General features: G+C 38.9%; 1 protein-coding gene across 1 annotated transcript in view; it reads left to right on the top strand.

Moving 5' to 3' along the window:
- Positions 1-556: 556 nt before the first annotated feature.
- bcar3 (BCAR3 adaptor protein, NSP family member) overlaps positions 557-17931 on the top strand; it is a 35813-nt gene continuing 18438 nt past the window's right edge. Inside the window, exons 1-2 of the mRNA XM_037697815.1 lie at positions 557-660; positions 8054-8096. Coding sequence (XP_037553743.1) covers positions 557-660; positions 8054-8096 — 147 coding nt within the window. The remainder of the gene's footprint in view (positions 661-8053; positions 8097-17931) is intronic.

The raw sequence follows: 17931 nt of genomic DNA, 5'->3' as shown, positions 1-17931 counted from the left end.
CAGTGAGAGTTAGATAATAAATGCCTTGTTTTTATATTTGTCAACAAAGTTTCCGTATTGTTGTCAGCAACTCCTCATCGTCTGGTTCACCTCATCTTTGACTGAGAATGTTATGTTCTTCCAGAGTTAAGGATGATGGCTGAGGGGCGATTTGCCAGTCTGCCCAGGTCACTTCATGCCCACCACACCTTAGGAGGAGGTGCTGCCCACCCTGGAGTCCACAGCACCGCCCTCGGTGCCTCCAACAATGGCATCTCCTCCCCCAGGAAGCTTCAGGCCTCTCTCACCTCCTCTATGGACCTCCTCGGCTCCAACTCTGGGTGAGTTTCATTTCCTTACCTAAATCAAAGAAAACTCTTGTTGGGAAGAAAGCTTCAAAGGATTTCTGTTCTGGTTTCCTTCCTGCAGCCTGTCTCCAGGCCCCGGCAGCAGCTCATCAGAAGGTCCCGCTGCAGCCTACCAGCCAATCTCATTACATGGAACTCTGCCCCGGCGCAAGAGAGGAGGCACCAACGTCACTCGTGGGAATCACACTTGGGACCCCAAAACCAGTCACATGCAGCCATTCCTTTGTGGGAACACATCAGTGTCTTCAGAGCGCATCCATCAACCTGCGACCTCCTCCCTGGCTGACACCACTGACGACTTCAAAAGTTACAGGTAGACACGTCACTAACTCCGGCATGGATAACATTTCTGGATTCACCAGTTGGCGGATTTGTTTTAAAAGGTTTACTAAAACGTGTCTGAAGTTTGGGATTCGAGTGCATGTTGCCTGTAAACGCAGAAGGTGGTCGTGAAAACGTTTCAGCTCCGTTATTTATGGGCAACAGCTGCCGCGGCTAATCTGGGGCTGCAGTCATTGACCCATCTTCTGTGAAAGAGACAACTACACATCCATCAAAAACCCATCTCGCTCCGGTTCCAGTCAGGTTCGTGTGGAGAACCGAGTCTCAGATCTGAAACCAGGAAATCTCACCCGATACGTTCACACAGGTTCGGATGAAGAGACGGGAGGTTGTAAACGAAGTCCTGAGGGGGGTGTAGCTGTTAGCTCCACTTCAGAGAGAACACACACCTCATCCCTCATCGTGTCCTCCCAGCTTTCTGTCTCTGGTGTAGAGTTACACACTGGATCTGATTTGTGTGCATGTGTGGATGTGTGTTTGGAGCCCCCAGCAGTTTGGTTACCTTTGTAGGTCGGGGTGTGTCAGAGCTGATCGCAGATTACTGTGAACCCTTTGTCTCTTCTGTTTTATCTCTCCGCCTCCATGTTGGATCCATTTCATAAGCTGCTGACACACGGCAGGATCATCTGTCCGGGCTCTGCAGGTGGCTTGATGCTGAGCTGTATAATAATCCTGCTGTATCAGGCTGCAGACACCAAAACAAGTGGAGGCAGAATAGATTTACGTGTTTGCGTTTTGATTTGAATTAGCAAAATAATCAGGATTTTTTTTAACTTAAGGCAAATTTTATTCAAATAAATATATAAAAAAAACAGCATTTAAAAAGTTCTTCTAAGGTATGTAACCACTGGCCAATTGGTTTTGACTTTTCGCTCCACATGCTGTTGGCTGACCCGTGACCCCTGACCTTTTGTCTCACTAGCACCAGATTGGCTGGTTTGTCTCTCTCTTGACCTCTGTTGGACAGTTTTAGGACCACCAGGAAAGGAGGAGAGGACAAAGAGGGGGATCAGATGGAGGGAGCAGAGATAAAGCTTTTCATGGTGCCGATACATAAATATTTTTACTTTTATGGTTAGAAATAAACTCAACTAGAACCTATCAGAACACTTTGAAATCCAAATTTATTTAAATTCTGTTTTTATTTCTTTTTAAGCCATTATAAAACACGTTCACTGAAGGATTCATATTTGAATGAAATACGTTTTTTGAGTAGGTGAAAATGAACTTTGTATTTTAATCAAATTAGAATCAATGTATGCACAGTATTATGGAGGACTGAATGTGGCAAAATGAAATAAATACATACATAATAATGAAATTTATCATTTACATATTAAATGCATTATTAAATTATTAAATACACAATTAAATTATTCATTTCATGATTTATTTATTTAATTTTGTCACATTTCACCCTCGTATGTCACCATACAGGACTAGGGTGGGACTAATGCTGATCATGCGAAATCCATTGCTTCGGTCTGAAGTCAGTTCATACATGGAAGCTCCATCCATGCAGCTCGTAAAACTGCATCTTCTTTTTACATTCATTGTATGAAAAAAGGTTTCACCCAAATACACGTAAACACAATTACCGCTTCCTAAAGTTTCAGAATATATTTTCTTGCCTGTGGATCAATCCATTATCTGCGGTCGATTTGTCTTCGCTTGCAGTGAGGAGCAGCCAATCAGGCGTCAGGGTCTGTTCACGAGCTGCCGTAGTCCCGCCCACTGAGTTTGACGAGTGAGACTGACAGTTAACATCATTTCATGGTGTCATTGGAGGAGGGAAGGTGACAAAATTAAATAAATACATAAATCATGAAATAAATAATTTAAAAGGTACATTTCATTATTTAATGGTGCATTTAATAATTTAATTGTAATGATTTAATTATGTGCCCTGTGATGGACTTGCTACCTGTCCAGGGTGTACCCCGCCCCTCGCACAGTGATTGCTGGACATGGGCACCGACGACCCCCGTGACTCAAAATGGATGAAGCGGATAAAAGATAATGCATGGATGGATTTAATTATGTATTTAATAATTAAGTAATACATTTAATTGTTATGTTTGTAGTATTATTTATTTCATTTTGTCACATTACATCCTCCATATATGAAGTAGTTGAGTGATATTGCGTCTTAAGGTCGCAAATTTATGGGAGAAAACATCTGGATGTAAATGATTGATGGACACTATAAATCAACAAGTTTTATGACTACAGTTTTAAATAGCAGAATAAATTTACTATTTTGAAAAAAAAAATAATAATAAGGCACATATTTCTATGGGTGCTGGAAAAAATGCACAAAAACAATCATGTGTATCCGTTAGTCCAGCTGTGTCCGAGATGTGTCTCCAAATCACTGCCACTCAGCTTTGATCCTCAAAGTTGGGAAAAAAAAATCACTTTGATATGTTTGAAAATCTTTAAATGTGATATAATTTAGTTTTGGACAAGCAATAGCACACATCAGAATGTACCAGTGTGCTTTGTTGTTTTCGTGGTGAAACAAAACATAAAAATGACAAAATTAGCTGAATACTTTTTTCTCTTTGTTCCTGTGGATGGTTTTAGTACTGTTTAAAATCTGACTAATGTAATAATTTATTTTTGAGTCAGAAACATTTTTAAAAAGCAAAAATCAGGACTTAGAAACACACAACGATGACCAAAGTACAATAAGTCACACGTTTAGTCCAGGGAGCTGCAACCTTTACAATAAAAAGAGCCATTTCTGCCCCTTTGTTCAGTAAATTAAATGTGCCTGGAGCTCTAAAACCTGATACAAACGTGAATATTATAAAACTAAAAATATCTAATGATTTTGAACATTTATTGATATTTTTACATTTTAAGGCAAAAGACAATACCAGATTTTTGTAAAGAATAGAAACAAATTATCATTTTTACAATTTTTAAAATTAAAACAATGAACTAGGCAGGCCTATGTGATTACTTAATTTTCGAAAAAATAATTAAGTATCTTACTTTGAAGAAGTAAAACACAAACTAAAAGTATGTTTTACTCCTTGTATTAGTTCTAACATTCACATATTAAAAAAAAAAAAAAAAAAAAGACAGGAACTGCTTAAAATAGCCATTTTTTGTTGTTGGTAAAATAATAAAATTCAGTTTTAGGTTAATTTTGGTCAAAGTATAAAAGCGCCACTGCAGAGGAACCAAAGAGCCACATGTGGCTCCGGAGCCACAGGTTGCAGACCCCTGATTTAATCTATAATACATTTTTTTATATTGCTCTTACACTTGTGGTGGTTACTATTAAATAAGTGCAATATAAATTATATATACCGGTATATATATTCATTATAATTTGTACTCCCCAAGTATAAATATGTTTATTTGTAGAATAGAAACACACTGACCTCTGTGGGCTGAATGCAGCCTTTACAAGCTGCTTTTAATATATTTATTTATTCAGTCTTTAGCCTTTCTTTGCCCTCCTTAACCACACACACACACACACACACACACACACACACACACACACACACACACACACACACACGAATGACTGTGGCTTGTTCCCTGACTGAAGCCGGTTGTGGTCGTATTGTGCACTGAAGTGCAAAGAGCAACAGAGGCCAGAAAAAGATTGTGGCGGGTCCTGCCTGCTTCACTCTGTCCTCAGCTCTTTCCGTCATATTTTCTTTCTTTGCCACTCACAGCGTTGCAGATTGTTTTTGTGGTTTTGGGAGCAGAAAAATTCAGCGTCGGACGCCGTTTCAGCAAAAGAAAAGTCTGATTTAGCAGTGGTCAGTTCGTTTGGTCTGGAAAGCTGAGTCATAGTTTCTCATACTTTTTTTTTATATTACAGTAAAAACCTTTTTTGTTATTTATCAAGAACAAAACAAATATAATTGTCATCTTAAGAGATGGCATACTGCATGTCAACCTGACTTTTGATTTATTTTTTATTTTTTTATATCATTCAGATGCAAAAATAAAAAATAAATAAATAAAAATCGGGGGTTTCCCCTCAGCACAGCTCAGTTTAACGCAGAGGGAAATATGAGTTGTCTGGTTATGGTGATTTCCATTGTACCCTCAGCTGGCGTCAGCGCAGGGTTACAGGAATGGAGATGGTTGATGTGAAAATTATGGCTTTGCACAAAGTTTAGCCAAGATGTGACCCGAAAGAGGCGACACATACAGTATGAAAACAACAGCTTCAAGTCCAGTTGCAGCTTTTGACTAATTTAGTTCAGAAGAAGAGCACGAGCGACTCTTTCGATTGAAAAGTTTCCTCCTGACCTACAATCAATTCAGATTCAGAAGGTCTTTATCGTCATTCGCACCACATGTGGTACATGTGGTGGAACGAAATTATGTACACAGGGTCCCAGTTACATCCAACAATAAAATGTTAAAAAAAAGTAATAAAAAAAAAAAGCAGTAATAAGAGCTAAGATATGAACTAAGACTAGGAACTAGGAAAAACATCAAGGCAGTGTTCCTGGCTTCAAGTGGTGGAGAAAGTATCTCAAACACTGTACTTAAGTAAAAGTACAAATAAACAGATAAAAATGTACTCTAGTAAAAGTAGAAGTACCACATTAACATTTTTACTTTAGTAAATGTAAATAAGTACTTGCTTTTAAAATACTTAAAGTATTAAAAGTAAAAGTACTTGTTGAATGTATTACCTAATGTAATGGTCTACATATCTTTAAGTCTGCGTACCATATGTATATTTTCTGTAATACATTAATAGTGTTGTTCCATTTTAATGAACGATGCTGCAGATAATACATGTTTTTATTGTGTTTACTCTGTGACACAGTTCACACTTGGACTTGTGATTCTGTGCGTCAGAATTTCAGAGATGACCTGCAGAGTTAAATGACATTAATCAAAATAAGAAAGAGGAATTATTATACTTTTAAAAGTTTTTATTTAACACAAAGCAAAACCAATGTGTCATTTTAACTGCAGTAAACACATTTAAGTAAAAGTTGTCTGGATGAACAAAAGGGGCATTAGACCTAACAAAGTAACAGGCACTGATCATTTCCACTGATATTTCAACTCCAGTTTGTCATCAACTCTAGTTAAAATACTGTCTATTCAACCTTGTAATGGGTCAATAGTGAACAATATTTTAACTTCCTGACACCATTTTGAAAACTTGGACCTGAGTGTCAAGCCATTTGAAGACATCTCTTGTCTCCTAACATCCCATGAACTGACACATTTTAATGTTGCAGCAATAATTTCTTGTTCAAGTTCAGAAGAAGTTGGTTTTCAAAGATTTTGAGTCCAGTCTGGCTCTTTTGGGAGAGAGAAGCTGTCCTGTTGTACTGAGCAGTCTTTCAATAAGGCCATGGATGGAGCATATCTTCTGGGTGACTCTCTTGTGGTGGAATACATTTTGGGTGTGTTAGTGGTGCTGCAGGTGCACCCAGCTCAGTGACATATATACTAGAATATATGTCACTGGCCCAGCTCTTCTTGAAGGCGGGCCTAACGTTACCTGACCACTCTGCAGTGATTCAATGGACCAGCTCCCCTCTCACCGTTGGTTACTTTCAAAGTAACAAACAAATCAAAAAGCCGCAACATGAATGTAACTTGTAATGCAATGAGTTATAGAAATGTAGTGTAGTAGAAAGTACAGATACTTGATGTAAAATGTAGTGAAGTAAAAGTATAAAGTACCCACATTTAACTCTACTTAAGTAAAGTACAGATACACGAAAAATGTACTTAAGTACAGTAACAAAGTATTTGTACTTAGTTACATCCCAGCGAACCTCCGCATTCAGCCAAGGCTTCCTGTTCGGGTAGTTCTTAACATATCTGGTGGTGATGACATCATCAGCACATTTACTAATGTACCTCAGAACTGAGGATGTGTATTGCTCCAGGTCTAGCACCCCCACCCCCCCATTCAGCAGCTTCTCTGAAAACCTCCCAGTTTGCTCGTTCAATACAATATTTTAGCATGGAGCTACTATTCTGGCCAGTCTGGAGCTTCTCAGCGGGGGAAGGTAAGCAGGAGGCAGGAAGATTGAGATATGATCAGTCAGGCCGAGGTGGGGGCGGGGTTCGGCTTTATACGCATCAACTGTGGCACACAAAGACAGCAGTGCTTTGCTATTAGAAATAATATTTTATATAATCATTGATTGGTCTGATGTGTAAAATACAGCAGAAAAAACTGTCACTGAAGCCGTTTCCGTACATCAACCCTCCAAACTCTGATGATCAGCATACCTGCAGGGCATCTGGCAACATCAGTAATTTTGGTTGACAACAGTTGATGTGCTCAGACTGTGGCATTATGAGTGATCTGTCCATAGGATAGGATGTGTGGGTACACCGCACCATTTCTTTGTGTCAGATGGAGAAGTTTATTCCCTCTGCCATCAATAAATGACCATATTCTTGTGAAGGCTCTGTTCAGCTGCACAACTAAATCCTGCTCATTATTTTAGGGCCTTATTAGAACTGAGAGGGCTTTAGAGCTAAACATATTTGCTTTGGTAGGTAATGAACTCAGCTAATATTCCCGTGGGAACATCATTCCCAGCTTAAGGGATTTGAACTACCAACCTTTCGAATGCAGCCGGGGATTTGAGCTAATTACCACTTTCACTGAGCGCCCTGCCTTGAATGTAAGCCCCCTGCAGAGAGGGCTGCAGTAAATACTCGAGTACAGTCATTTTTTAATGTGTTTGTGTTTAAGGAACAAAATATGAGCTGCTGCTAAAAATAACGTATAATATCTGTCACTGGGCGTTTACTGGACTTTTAATAGCAACTAAAATCAGATGAAACTGCAGGAGAAAAATATGTTTTTGGTTAAAAAAATTCAAAAGTAGGGGGGAAAAGGACAAACGCTGCCTGTGCTGCTGTCTGTGTGTGAGCTCTGACCTCTGTGTGAAAGTGTTGGTGGACTCAGAAAGGGAGGTGTGTGGCTGTGATGTGTGTCATGATGGGGGGAGGACGGGAGGAGGAGGCCGAGTCGAGCAGGCAGAGAGTAAAAGTGTTTACTCCTGCCTGAAGGAGTGAGGGAGAGGCTGGAAAAAAGAACAAGGCTCAGTTTCTCCCTCACTTCCAAAGGACCTGCTGAACTTTGGATGATTTTCACAATCTGATCAACCCTCAGCTGTTTAGAGGAGACGCTGGCGTCTCACACCGATCCTACCATGAGGTCCAGTTAAATCTTTAAAACCCTGTCTAAGTTTAGAGGAGATCAAGAAGCAACATGAACATCCAGGTTCCCACCTGAACTCAGACTCTGTAGGAACCAAACGCCTGAACAGATCTCTGGATCTCTTTGGGAAGATGTGCTCTCTGAACCGGACCCTGTCTCTGTCTGTCTTTCCCAGGGACCCGGCTGCTGCCCTGGATGCTGCAGTTGACTATGTCAAGGTAGGAGAAATACTTTCATTTGTACAGGATCATTGGTTTGAATGCACAAGCAAGACTATTTGGATCTTTTAGAGGGATTATTAATCTACTCAGTGTATTTCATGTGCTTAAAAAAGTCTCAAACAGAGGCTGCTTCAATGTCTTTATTCAAGTTACACATTGAATCAGGGGCTGATTAGGAAAAATAGGACAAATGCAGAACTGCTAAACTAAAATTAGAGAAAATGGAATTGTATGCATGCTGAAAGATAGCTGCTGAAATTTGTTAAATAAAGTAAAATGAAATCTTAAAGCAGAACAGAGACTAAAATGAAGAGAGCAAAAGCTAAAAGTAGCAAAACGGATGTCTAAATCATCAAAAAAAAGTTGCTAAAGTTAGCACGTCTGTAACTAAAAGCTTAAATGGAGCACGGCGGTTGCTAAAACCAAAATGTAGCCAAAGAGTGAGCTCAGGTGCAAACATCAGTCCCCTGAGATGTTAATTCAATCCCACAATAATGCACCTTTAAATCAAAGCTTTTTCTGCTGCGCTGCTTTAAATCAGATCCACGCCACCTGAGTCGCGGCTCATTCTGTTAGCATCATCATCCAAGTGATATGTGATGACCTTTACAGCCAGTGATTGATTCGGATCAGGTCTTTGTTTTCTTGTTTGTTAGGTTTTTTTTTAAGAGACCCGACCCGATTTTCCAACATATTATTTATTTTTGTGCTTCATATTTTATTAAATGAGTTTTTTTTTTTTTATGGAAGCTGATAAGAGAAACAGAAAAAGGAATAAGATGTGTGTGGGTTTTTTTTTTTTTAGAAGAAAGATCTAAAAAAGTCAACTCAAAACAAAATGTGTAACAGACACAAGTTAAGTCTGTCATCAACACCAACTTATACAGTCACAGTAAAAAGGAAGTCCCCTCTTAAGTCCTTAGCTTCATGTACTAAAACTTCCTAAAACAAAATGCTAATATATGGAATAAAATAAAGCTGCAACACAACTGGTTGATGGTCTCAGGTTTAACTTTGGAATATTTGGTGTATAAGAGGGAGCTCTGTAGAACAAGCCCAAACCATCATCCCTCCACCGCCATGCTGAAAGTTAGTTTTCTCCACACTTCGCCTTGTGCTTTAGAGCCAGATTTACTCTGCATTAGCTTTTAGAAACAATGAAAATGTACTTGTATCGTAAGGTTTTTTTTTGTGTGTAATCTTGTCGTAACTGAGATACGTTTCTCTTTTTTCCGTGTCACTCTTCATCCTTTACTCCATCGTTCACTGTTTCTATCATCCGTCAGTCGTTCTCGTTTCTTATTAGCTCATATGCTTTGATGTTGACACCTGAGTGTGAAAAGCAAACAGTCTTTTCCATGAGAGCAGCTTCACACATCTGTGCACACACACAGACACACACACACACACACACACCCTCCGGTTAACACTGAGCTGACAGGATGTGGAGCTACTGTATCTCATACTTTCTATAATAAGTGTGGAAATGAAGCCGTCAGCTCGTCTCTGCTGCTGCTGCAGGTGTGTTTACATTTGAAAAGTGGCTGACAAACGAACGTGCGTCCACGTGCACGGACAGAAACAAAGGTACAGGTGTTTGGTGTCAGTGCAGCAAACCACAGCATCAGAGTCAAAGTTTCTTTATCATTCACACCACATGTGGTGCATGTGGTGGAACGAAACTGTGTACACAGGGTCCCAGTTACATCCAATAAAAGTATAAAATATATAAAAAAAACAGTAATAAGATCTAAGGTATGAACTAAGAAAAATATTAGACTAAAAATAATCTAAGCACTAGTAAGTACAGCAGCATGCAGTCGATTAAACAGCAGAAGTTAGATGCAATGAAGCAACACGTGAAGGTTTTCACAAAGAACACTCTCTTAAAATCATTACTCCCGTGTGGACAGTCTTATCCCCAAAGGCTTTTGATGTCTGAATTCAGCTGCATTTTTAATAAATATATATATCCAATTAGCTTATTTTCCCGCCACAAAGAAGTGGGAAAAAAGTTAAATAAGGTAATTTTCAGGTAAAGGAGTGAATTGAAAATACGGTGAAGACGAACTATAAATCAGTGCAGAAGTTGTGCTTTATCAAGACTTATCTCAACATGATCATCAAAATGCGTTCACAAGTTTATATTTATCGTTATAATGAGGAGGAATATAAGAAGAAATTATCTGTTCTGTTTTAATGAAGACAGTTTGTGGCACAACAAATGAAAACAGAAGTCTTTGATGACAAACTGAAAGATTTATCCTCTTTGTTTCAGATCCTCCTCTTTCTCTTTCCTCCTTCTTCCCTCTTTCATTCCCACTGAGCTGAAAGCTGCTCAACCCTATTATGAGTGAGAACAATAATGCTCTTTGTGTGCGTGTGTGCGTGTGTGCGTGTGTGGTCTCAAGTTCCAGTAGCTTAACTCTCAGCATGAAATACTTGAACCACACACAGAAGCAGACAGCAACAGCAACAGTAACAAAAAGTAAAGATTTTTGATCGGTGTTAAGAAATGGTTCATTTTCATCTCTCCTCTGTCTAAAGTGCTTCATCTAGTGGCCTGTTGAGGTATCACTAATCTGTGAGTCACCACTAAAATGTTGGTCAGATTATTACACTGAAGGATGATGATCTGCATCATTATGTCAGTTTGTCTCTGAAGAATGACTTCAAACAGCAAAGAGACAATAATTACACATGTCCACCAAGAAGTTTGAACTTTCTGTTTTCTGCACTGGATGAACAGGTTTATAATCTGAGCAGGCATCAGGCCGGTGGCTTCAATAAAATCCCCAATGAGTTTTCAGTTTTCAAAAATAAATTTCGAAGCAGTTTGATTCCTAAACTCTGCAGGTCTCACATTTATCCACACATGAAGGAAGCCGTCTGAATTTTGTTAAACATCATCCCAGTTTAAATCTGAACCCCCATGTAATCTAAGATTATTGTAAAACCAATTTTAAGATCATTTTCTTTGTTGATATGAATGCCATGACGCTTGCCTTCTTATATAAAAGTCATGAAAGTGAATGAACTGAGTTTTCTCATTATTAGCTTTGAGGCAGGAAACGATAAAACAAAATGAGATTGTTTGAAGAATATTTATGGTTTCCAGTGGCTGATTCATTAACGATGCATGCACACACACACAGCAGGTCCATCAGGCTGAACCAGTTTACCGTTGATGATGATCAACCAGATGACAGTCTGATGGAGCTCAGCAACAGGAGGCATGTTGACCCAGAGAGAGAACAGCGCTGATGTGCATTATTTGGTACGGAGGCTGATTAATGTTGCCTGACTGGTGTAAAGCAGCAACATTGTTGTTCACTGTGTGTCACAATATCATGCTAGGCCTGTCACGATAACAAATTTTGCTGGGCGATTAATTGTCTCAGAAATTATTGCGATAAACGATAATATTGTTTGAAATTTGACAACAATTAGTCAATATTGTCAAATTTAAGACGAAATGTTTAATTTGTTTTGCATGTAGTAACTTTTTTCAACCACCGGATGGCAGTATAAGACTGTTTGAATCGAAGGATGGATAGTGAGGGGGGAGCGTGTCTCTAAGAAAAATGTGAGGGAGGCCCCTTGACCTGACATGGGCTGTCTCTCTTCGGTTCCCAAAATGGCGGACACTCAGTGTGGTTTGAGCTCTTCAGCATAGCATTTTTCACAAAAAGCTTTTAATAATATAAAAAATAAAAAAAACAGTAAACAAGTTCTCAGCTTCTTTTTGCAGAGGAAAAACAACTTTTTACATGAAGGCACAGGTTCCAACTGTGAATTTTGGAGCTTCAACAAGATGGAGGTTTTTTTCCCCAAGGTCGGCCTGTTAGCTTAGCTCGTAGCTTAACTTCTCAGCTTAGCTGCTTTTAACCAATTTTGGATGGTTAAAATGGATTTTAAAGAGAAAGGGAGGGGTCAGTGAAGAGCACCGGTGTTGAGCCTTTTGTCATCCAGTGTCTTCAGTAGAAAGAGAGAAACAAGAAGAAACGATAAAGCTGATAAATAAAAAACGAGGTCGATAATTTTCATTTATCATGCGATTAATTGATTTATTGTTTATTGCAACAGGCCTATATCATGCTTTAACTGTCAGCTGCAGCTTTGACACAAAAATCCATCTCTGATGAGCAAACATCAGCCAGTGTCAGGAAATCAAAGATGGCCACCTCAGTGGATTTTATCATTACATCACCCAACTGCTTGAGTGACATAATGACACAATATAACACAATACATGCAGTTTCCATTGTATCAAAACGGATGAGAGAAAATTACTTTATTTGTACAGTTTCCTTTTTGAAGACATGCCTTTAAATAATGTTAATATTAAGGCCACTGTTCCAGTTTAAGCAACTATATGGGGACAATGTGAGACATTAAATGTTGAAATGGTAAAAACGTATTTAGAGATGTCTAAAGTTGTTTTTGAGTCTGCAGTGTGGTAAATGCTGAGTATTTAAATTTGTTTAAATCTGTTTGGCATCGTTTTTTCTCCGTTTAAGCAAAAATCCATCGCTTGCATCCATAGTTTTTTCCAGCTTGTGGTCGTCTCCCTGCTATTTTGTTGTGTAATTTGCAGTTCCTCTAAATGTCCTTCACTGGACACAGTCAGGCAGCAAAGATGGAGACAGGTTGACGTTTGATTGACACCGACCACAGCTTGTGTGAAAGCTTTCTTCACTAGATGGAAGCCAAATATTAGCTCATCTCTGCTGCCTTTGACTTCTGAAAAGTACAACTTGTTAAACGGTGGGACATTTTCCCAGGAGGGACAAGGGTAGTCCCACACAGCAGGTCACCCAGGGAGCAACGCGTTGGGCTGGACGTCTGCACTATCTGTTCTCATGAATGGTAAAGGGCATCTAAGCATCATACTCCACGCTCAATTTTGTAGAATAATTAGGCGAACAGGTTTGTTTCTCTCAGTCCGTCTGACATTAACAACAAACAGGAATAAAAAAAAGAACTGATTTCTGCCGCTCGCTGTTTTTCCAGAGCATTCCTGGAGCATCTCACGAGTGTATTTTAAGGTGGACTTTTAGCCTAGCTGGTGATTTGGGGCTGCTGTGGTCGACAGTGGGTGTGTGCGAGTGTGTGTGCTGCTCCAGGGAATGTTCAACATGTATTTCCTTCCTGTATCCTCAGAGATTTCACACTGTAATTAGAGTCAGAGTCTTCCTTTAGCTGGTTTCTGCTGGGGGGTCACCCTTTGAGATGATGGACTATTTATCTGTTACTGTTTTTGACTTAGTTTGTGCGCTCTGATGTATGCGCTGTTGGGTTTTTGCATATGCTTGGTATGACTGGTGGGAAAGTTGTGGCACTGAAATGTGGGAGTAATCCCTCAGCTGTCATTAGGTTGCACAAATGGGCAGCTATTCATCAGCATCACTCTGCAGGACACATGGACCAACTCTTTCTCTCCCACCAATTCAGTGATCCTTTCTAATAATCGTGCAATCATTAACCAAATGTTTGTTAGTGTCCAAGAGGAGTTTTAAATAAAATATTGTCAATAAAATCAGAAAAGTAGCTTTTTTGTTGTTTTGGAGTTTTTCCAATGGTGCAATTAGAAAATTTAAAATACTGGTAGTTTAATATTTTTTTAAATTAAATAAGTAAAGACAGCAACATTAAATAGTCTCTGGTTTATAGTTATCAGTGGTAGGCACAGCTAACCAAAAAATAGCTTTTTTAACAAAAAAAAATTGCTTAGCTAATGCTAAACAGGTAAAAATAAATAGCAGAAGATAACGCTAAACCACTAACCGCTAAGTCTACGTCACACATCTTCATTCAGTTGAAGCTGCGTCGACCAATCATGTCTTGTCACGTGTACACGTAGTCAGCCAATCACGTGCCTAATAGGCTCTATGAGACACGCCCACAATAGACAGGAACAAGCTTGTGAATAATTTTTTTAACTAAGAACAATTTACAAACAAACCAAGGCAAACAATGCTAATGCTAATTGAATTTCACAGGTTGAGTTGTATACATCCAAAATATATAAACTACTGTAATACAAGAAATAAACATATAAAGGAACAAGTTGTTTACATCAAATCAAAGTTATCAACGTATAAAGTTGTTGAGGAGATTTACTTGACTCACAAAAATGTTTCAGGTAATTTCCCCAATGATATAAATTTGGATTCGCCTTAAAAAAAATTGACATTTATGAACATAAAATGCTTCTAATATTAGGTTATTAATTAAAAATTCTATTTGAGAGTTTGGAACGTAAACAAACGTGTGAATTTTGTTAATGGACTTAAAATTGGTGAAACCTAATTTAGCGGATGCTAATTCTGCTAAACAAAAAATGTGTTCTGCTACTAGCTGTTAGCAGACTAGCAGATCTGTGCCAAGCATAATTATTATTTAATCAATCATCTGACATTTTTAATTGATCAAAACCTAACTTAAGAAATCTTACCTGTAAACATTTATATAGAGTGTCTTGGTTCTAAAATGGAAAATAATCTCATCATATCCAGTACAATGTCGTTTGATTCTTGTATTTCAGGGAAAATGAGTAGATTTGTCTTTAGAACGCTCCCAGATAATCCACACTGGACTGGTTCACTGACCACGTGGTTCTTTCTCCTGCCCAAATATGGAGTTTGGTGGGTGGAGCTTGTAGGGGGAAAGTGTGAGAAAGGATGTAGAGCTTGAAGGGTTCACTCTGCAGGGGACTGTGGAGGAGACAGACAGAAGGATGGTAACTGGAGTTTTCCTGAGGAGACAATTTGTGTTTTTAGGATTTTGCTTTATTATATTTTATCATTGAAGACGTCTGCAAACAGCTGTTTATTTTTCTGTTTCTATCATGGAGGTTTTCCTTGGAAGAAGCAAACGGGAATTTTCATTTTTTCCTTTTGGTGAAGTTTAGCTTTGGGTCAGTAATTAATGTGACTGAAGTCAGTCTGCACAGCCGAAGTAAAAACTTGATGAAATCAGCACTGACAGTTGTTGCATTTTGGAAAAATTGTCAAGAATGACAGAGCGATGCAACTTAAAGGCCCTGACAGAAGCTCTGTGCTGCTTCTACAACACGAACTCTGTCATCAGTGGAAAGGTGAGGCAAAGACTCAGTGGCTGTGGATGTGTGCAGTTGTTTTATTTCGCTTTTAATCTGTCAGTGAATGAAAGTCAGTACTTGTTTTTTTGTTTAATGCATGCAGGGATGATGCAGTTTGCGTCGTTTACTGCCAAGTTAAAAATAGTGCACAATTTGGTCTGGCAGTGTTATTAACATGCAATTTTCTTTTGTGCAAGCACACGCTTTGCTCCTTTGATCTTTAGATGCTGTTTAAAGCAGACCACAGGAAACTGACCAGTCCACTGCTTATAGTGCTGCTATGTAGAAAACAGTCTGAAAAGCACATGGCACCACTTCCCGGGTGAAAAAAATCTTATCACACTCAATGGACCTTCTCTTTCCCTTTTCTGTGACTCGAACACTGGGCTTTTTTTTTTTTTTTTTTTTTTTTGACTCAGACCAGACGGCATCATAAACGAGGGACTGTGTGACTGTCTGAGAGTGTGAGATATGTGTTGGCTTCATCCATAACTGCTGCAGCTGGAGACAGACAAGGCAGTGTGTGATGCAGACAGATAGAGGGACCTGGCTGATGGGGCTCCTGCAGATGATAGATGACTAACTTGTGGCGCTTTGCCTTCTGTATGAAATGTATCGGTGACATTAACGTAATTGGATGAGCAGCATTGCAGGAGGCTGGGCTGACGTCATCGAGTCAGCCAGGAGGCTCTCCTCAGCGTTTTTCTTAACGTCTGTTTGGCTCTGAATAAAAGAAAACACTTGTAAGGTGTAAATCTGTATCACACGAGCAGAACTTAGCAAGAAAGTCGTGTTTTGTAAGCTCTAAATGCAGAAGATGAAGAATTTTACACTTGTTTCTGTCAAAAGTCCAGCTCTGGATTTATGTGTTTGGGTCATCACGGCAGTAAAACATTTGTTTTTCTAAATTATTATTATTATTATTATTATTATTATTGACTAACAGGAGCAGAAAAATGTTTGCATAAGTTTGAATCTTCTCTTTTATACAATCCAAGACTGTGTCAGTATGAAGGTATCCTGTAAATTCTGGCTACTTTGAATAAACACTGCTGACAGAAAATTTAATTAATCAAAAATAAGAACGCTTCTGTCCCTGTCATCCTTATTTCTTGGCATTTTACTAGTTCAATTAATCATTTCCCCTTAAATTAAACCTCTGTGTGTCATTGCTGCTTCTTCCTTCCTTTCTTTCTTTCCATCTTCAAACGTTTGACTCCAAAGGGCCTGGGGTTTTGTTCCTCTCCCTCCTTCATTCTTCCCTCCATCTGTCTCTCTGGGAGGTTAACCCCGGAGGGTGAGCCTCTTGTTTCTGTGCCTTTTTTTGTAAACGATAATGAACCAAAGCACAAGAAAACATGTCAGATCGTGCTTTTCTAAATCTAATCTTCCACCTGGTTAATATTTGTTTTAATAGGAAAATGTCAAATGATGTTGCATCTTGAAACCTCCTCCTTACATCTGACAAAAAACAAGCCCTGTGGAGACATTTTAAAGATGGTGCTGCTGCTGCTGCTGCTGCTGCTGATGATGATGATGATGATGATGATGAGCCCCTTGTAGTGTCCCAAAATGAGCTAGAAAACATTTTTTGGGGGAGTAAACACAGGAAGATGCGTCTATTTAACTGCATGTAAACAGGAAAAGGTCGAGGCCTTCTGAAGAAGAAATCAAAAGATCTGCAGTCATTAATTGTCCTCAGCTTTGAAGGATGCATCAAAGCTGCAGCTCAGTGGTACAGCGGTCATCTTCAAATCACAGGGTCAGGGGTTGGATCTCCAAATGGGTCAAAGTGTCCTGGGTCAAGACCGCCCTTCTCATTGCCCTGCCTTTTCATTCACTGATGCTCATCAGTTAAAGTGTTGCAAATGTATTAGAAAGTGCTGCATGGGTGTGTGAATAGATAATATTGTAAAGCACTTTGTTATATAAATGTGAACTATTTCTTATGCAGGAGAGCCTTGTTGGAAAAACTGGATGCGATAATGAGGTTTTAAAGAAAAGTTTGAAACACTGGAAGGGGAAAAGTTTCAGGGTTTTTTTTTTTTTTGCTAAATAGTCACAAATCAGCTAAAGTTTGACTTTCTGCTGTATTTATTTCCAGCTAGCTGCACTGCAGACTTTGCACTGATGTTACAAAACTTTATTTTGAATTAATGTGACAGGTGGATGCTGTACTGCAGCTGGAGTCAGGGCGAGACTGTGGAGAAGAAGAAAGACTCAAATCTTAAGACGGATGAAAATATGAGGAAATGCCAAGTGAAATGCCGACCATGTAGTGTTACAGTTTACCCTCATGAATATTGTTCTTGTTCAGTTTAACCTCGTTAAAAATATGAGTTGCACGATTAGAATATTGGTCTTTAACCTGAAAACAGAAATGACTAAAAACAAAACAACAACAAACAATAAAATAAACAGAATCTGATGTTCTGTGTGGTGAAATCCAGATCCACGCAAGATATTTAGTGCTTTGTGTCCAAAAACTAGACAAGGCTGTAGGAAGTAGGGGTGCAGAGGGAGCTGCAGCTATTTGATGGATGCATGAGGGCATGCATGTCTGAATATACAGTTAAAACATTAATCAAATAAATAAAAACACATTTTATTACTGCCCAAAATATGCAACATATTTATAATGCACTTTCTCAGTTCAGCTGACATGCAGCATCTTTTGTTTCGTTGTATATATGTGATCTGTATACATGTGGTCTGTATGTGATCTGTATA

This window comes from Nematolebias whitei, chromosome 3 (assembly GCF_014905685.2).
Source record: "Nematolebias whitei isolate Nwh7 chromosome 3, NemWhi1, whole genome shotgun sequence".
In the NCBI taxonomy this organism is placed as follows: Eukaryota; Metazoa; Chordata; class Actinopteri; order Cyprinodontiformes; family Rivulidae; genus Nematolebias; species Nematolebias whitei.
The sequence above is the reverse complement of the archived record's forward strand: the minus strand, read 5'-3'. Positions and strand labels throughout refer to the sequence as shown.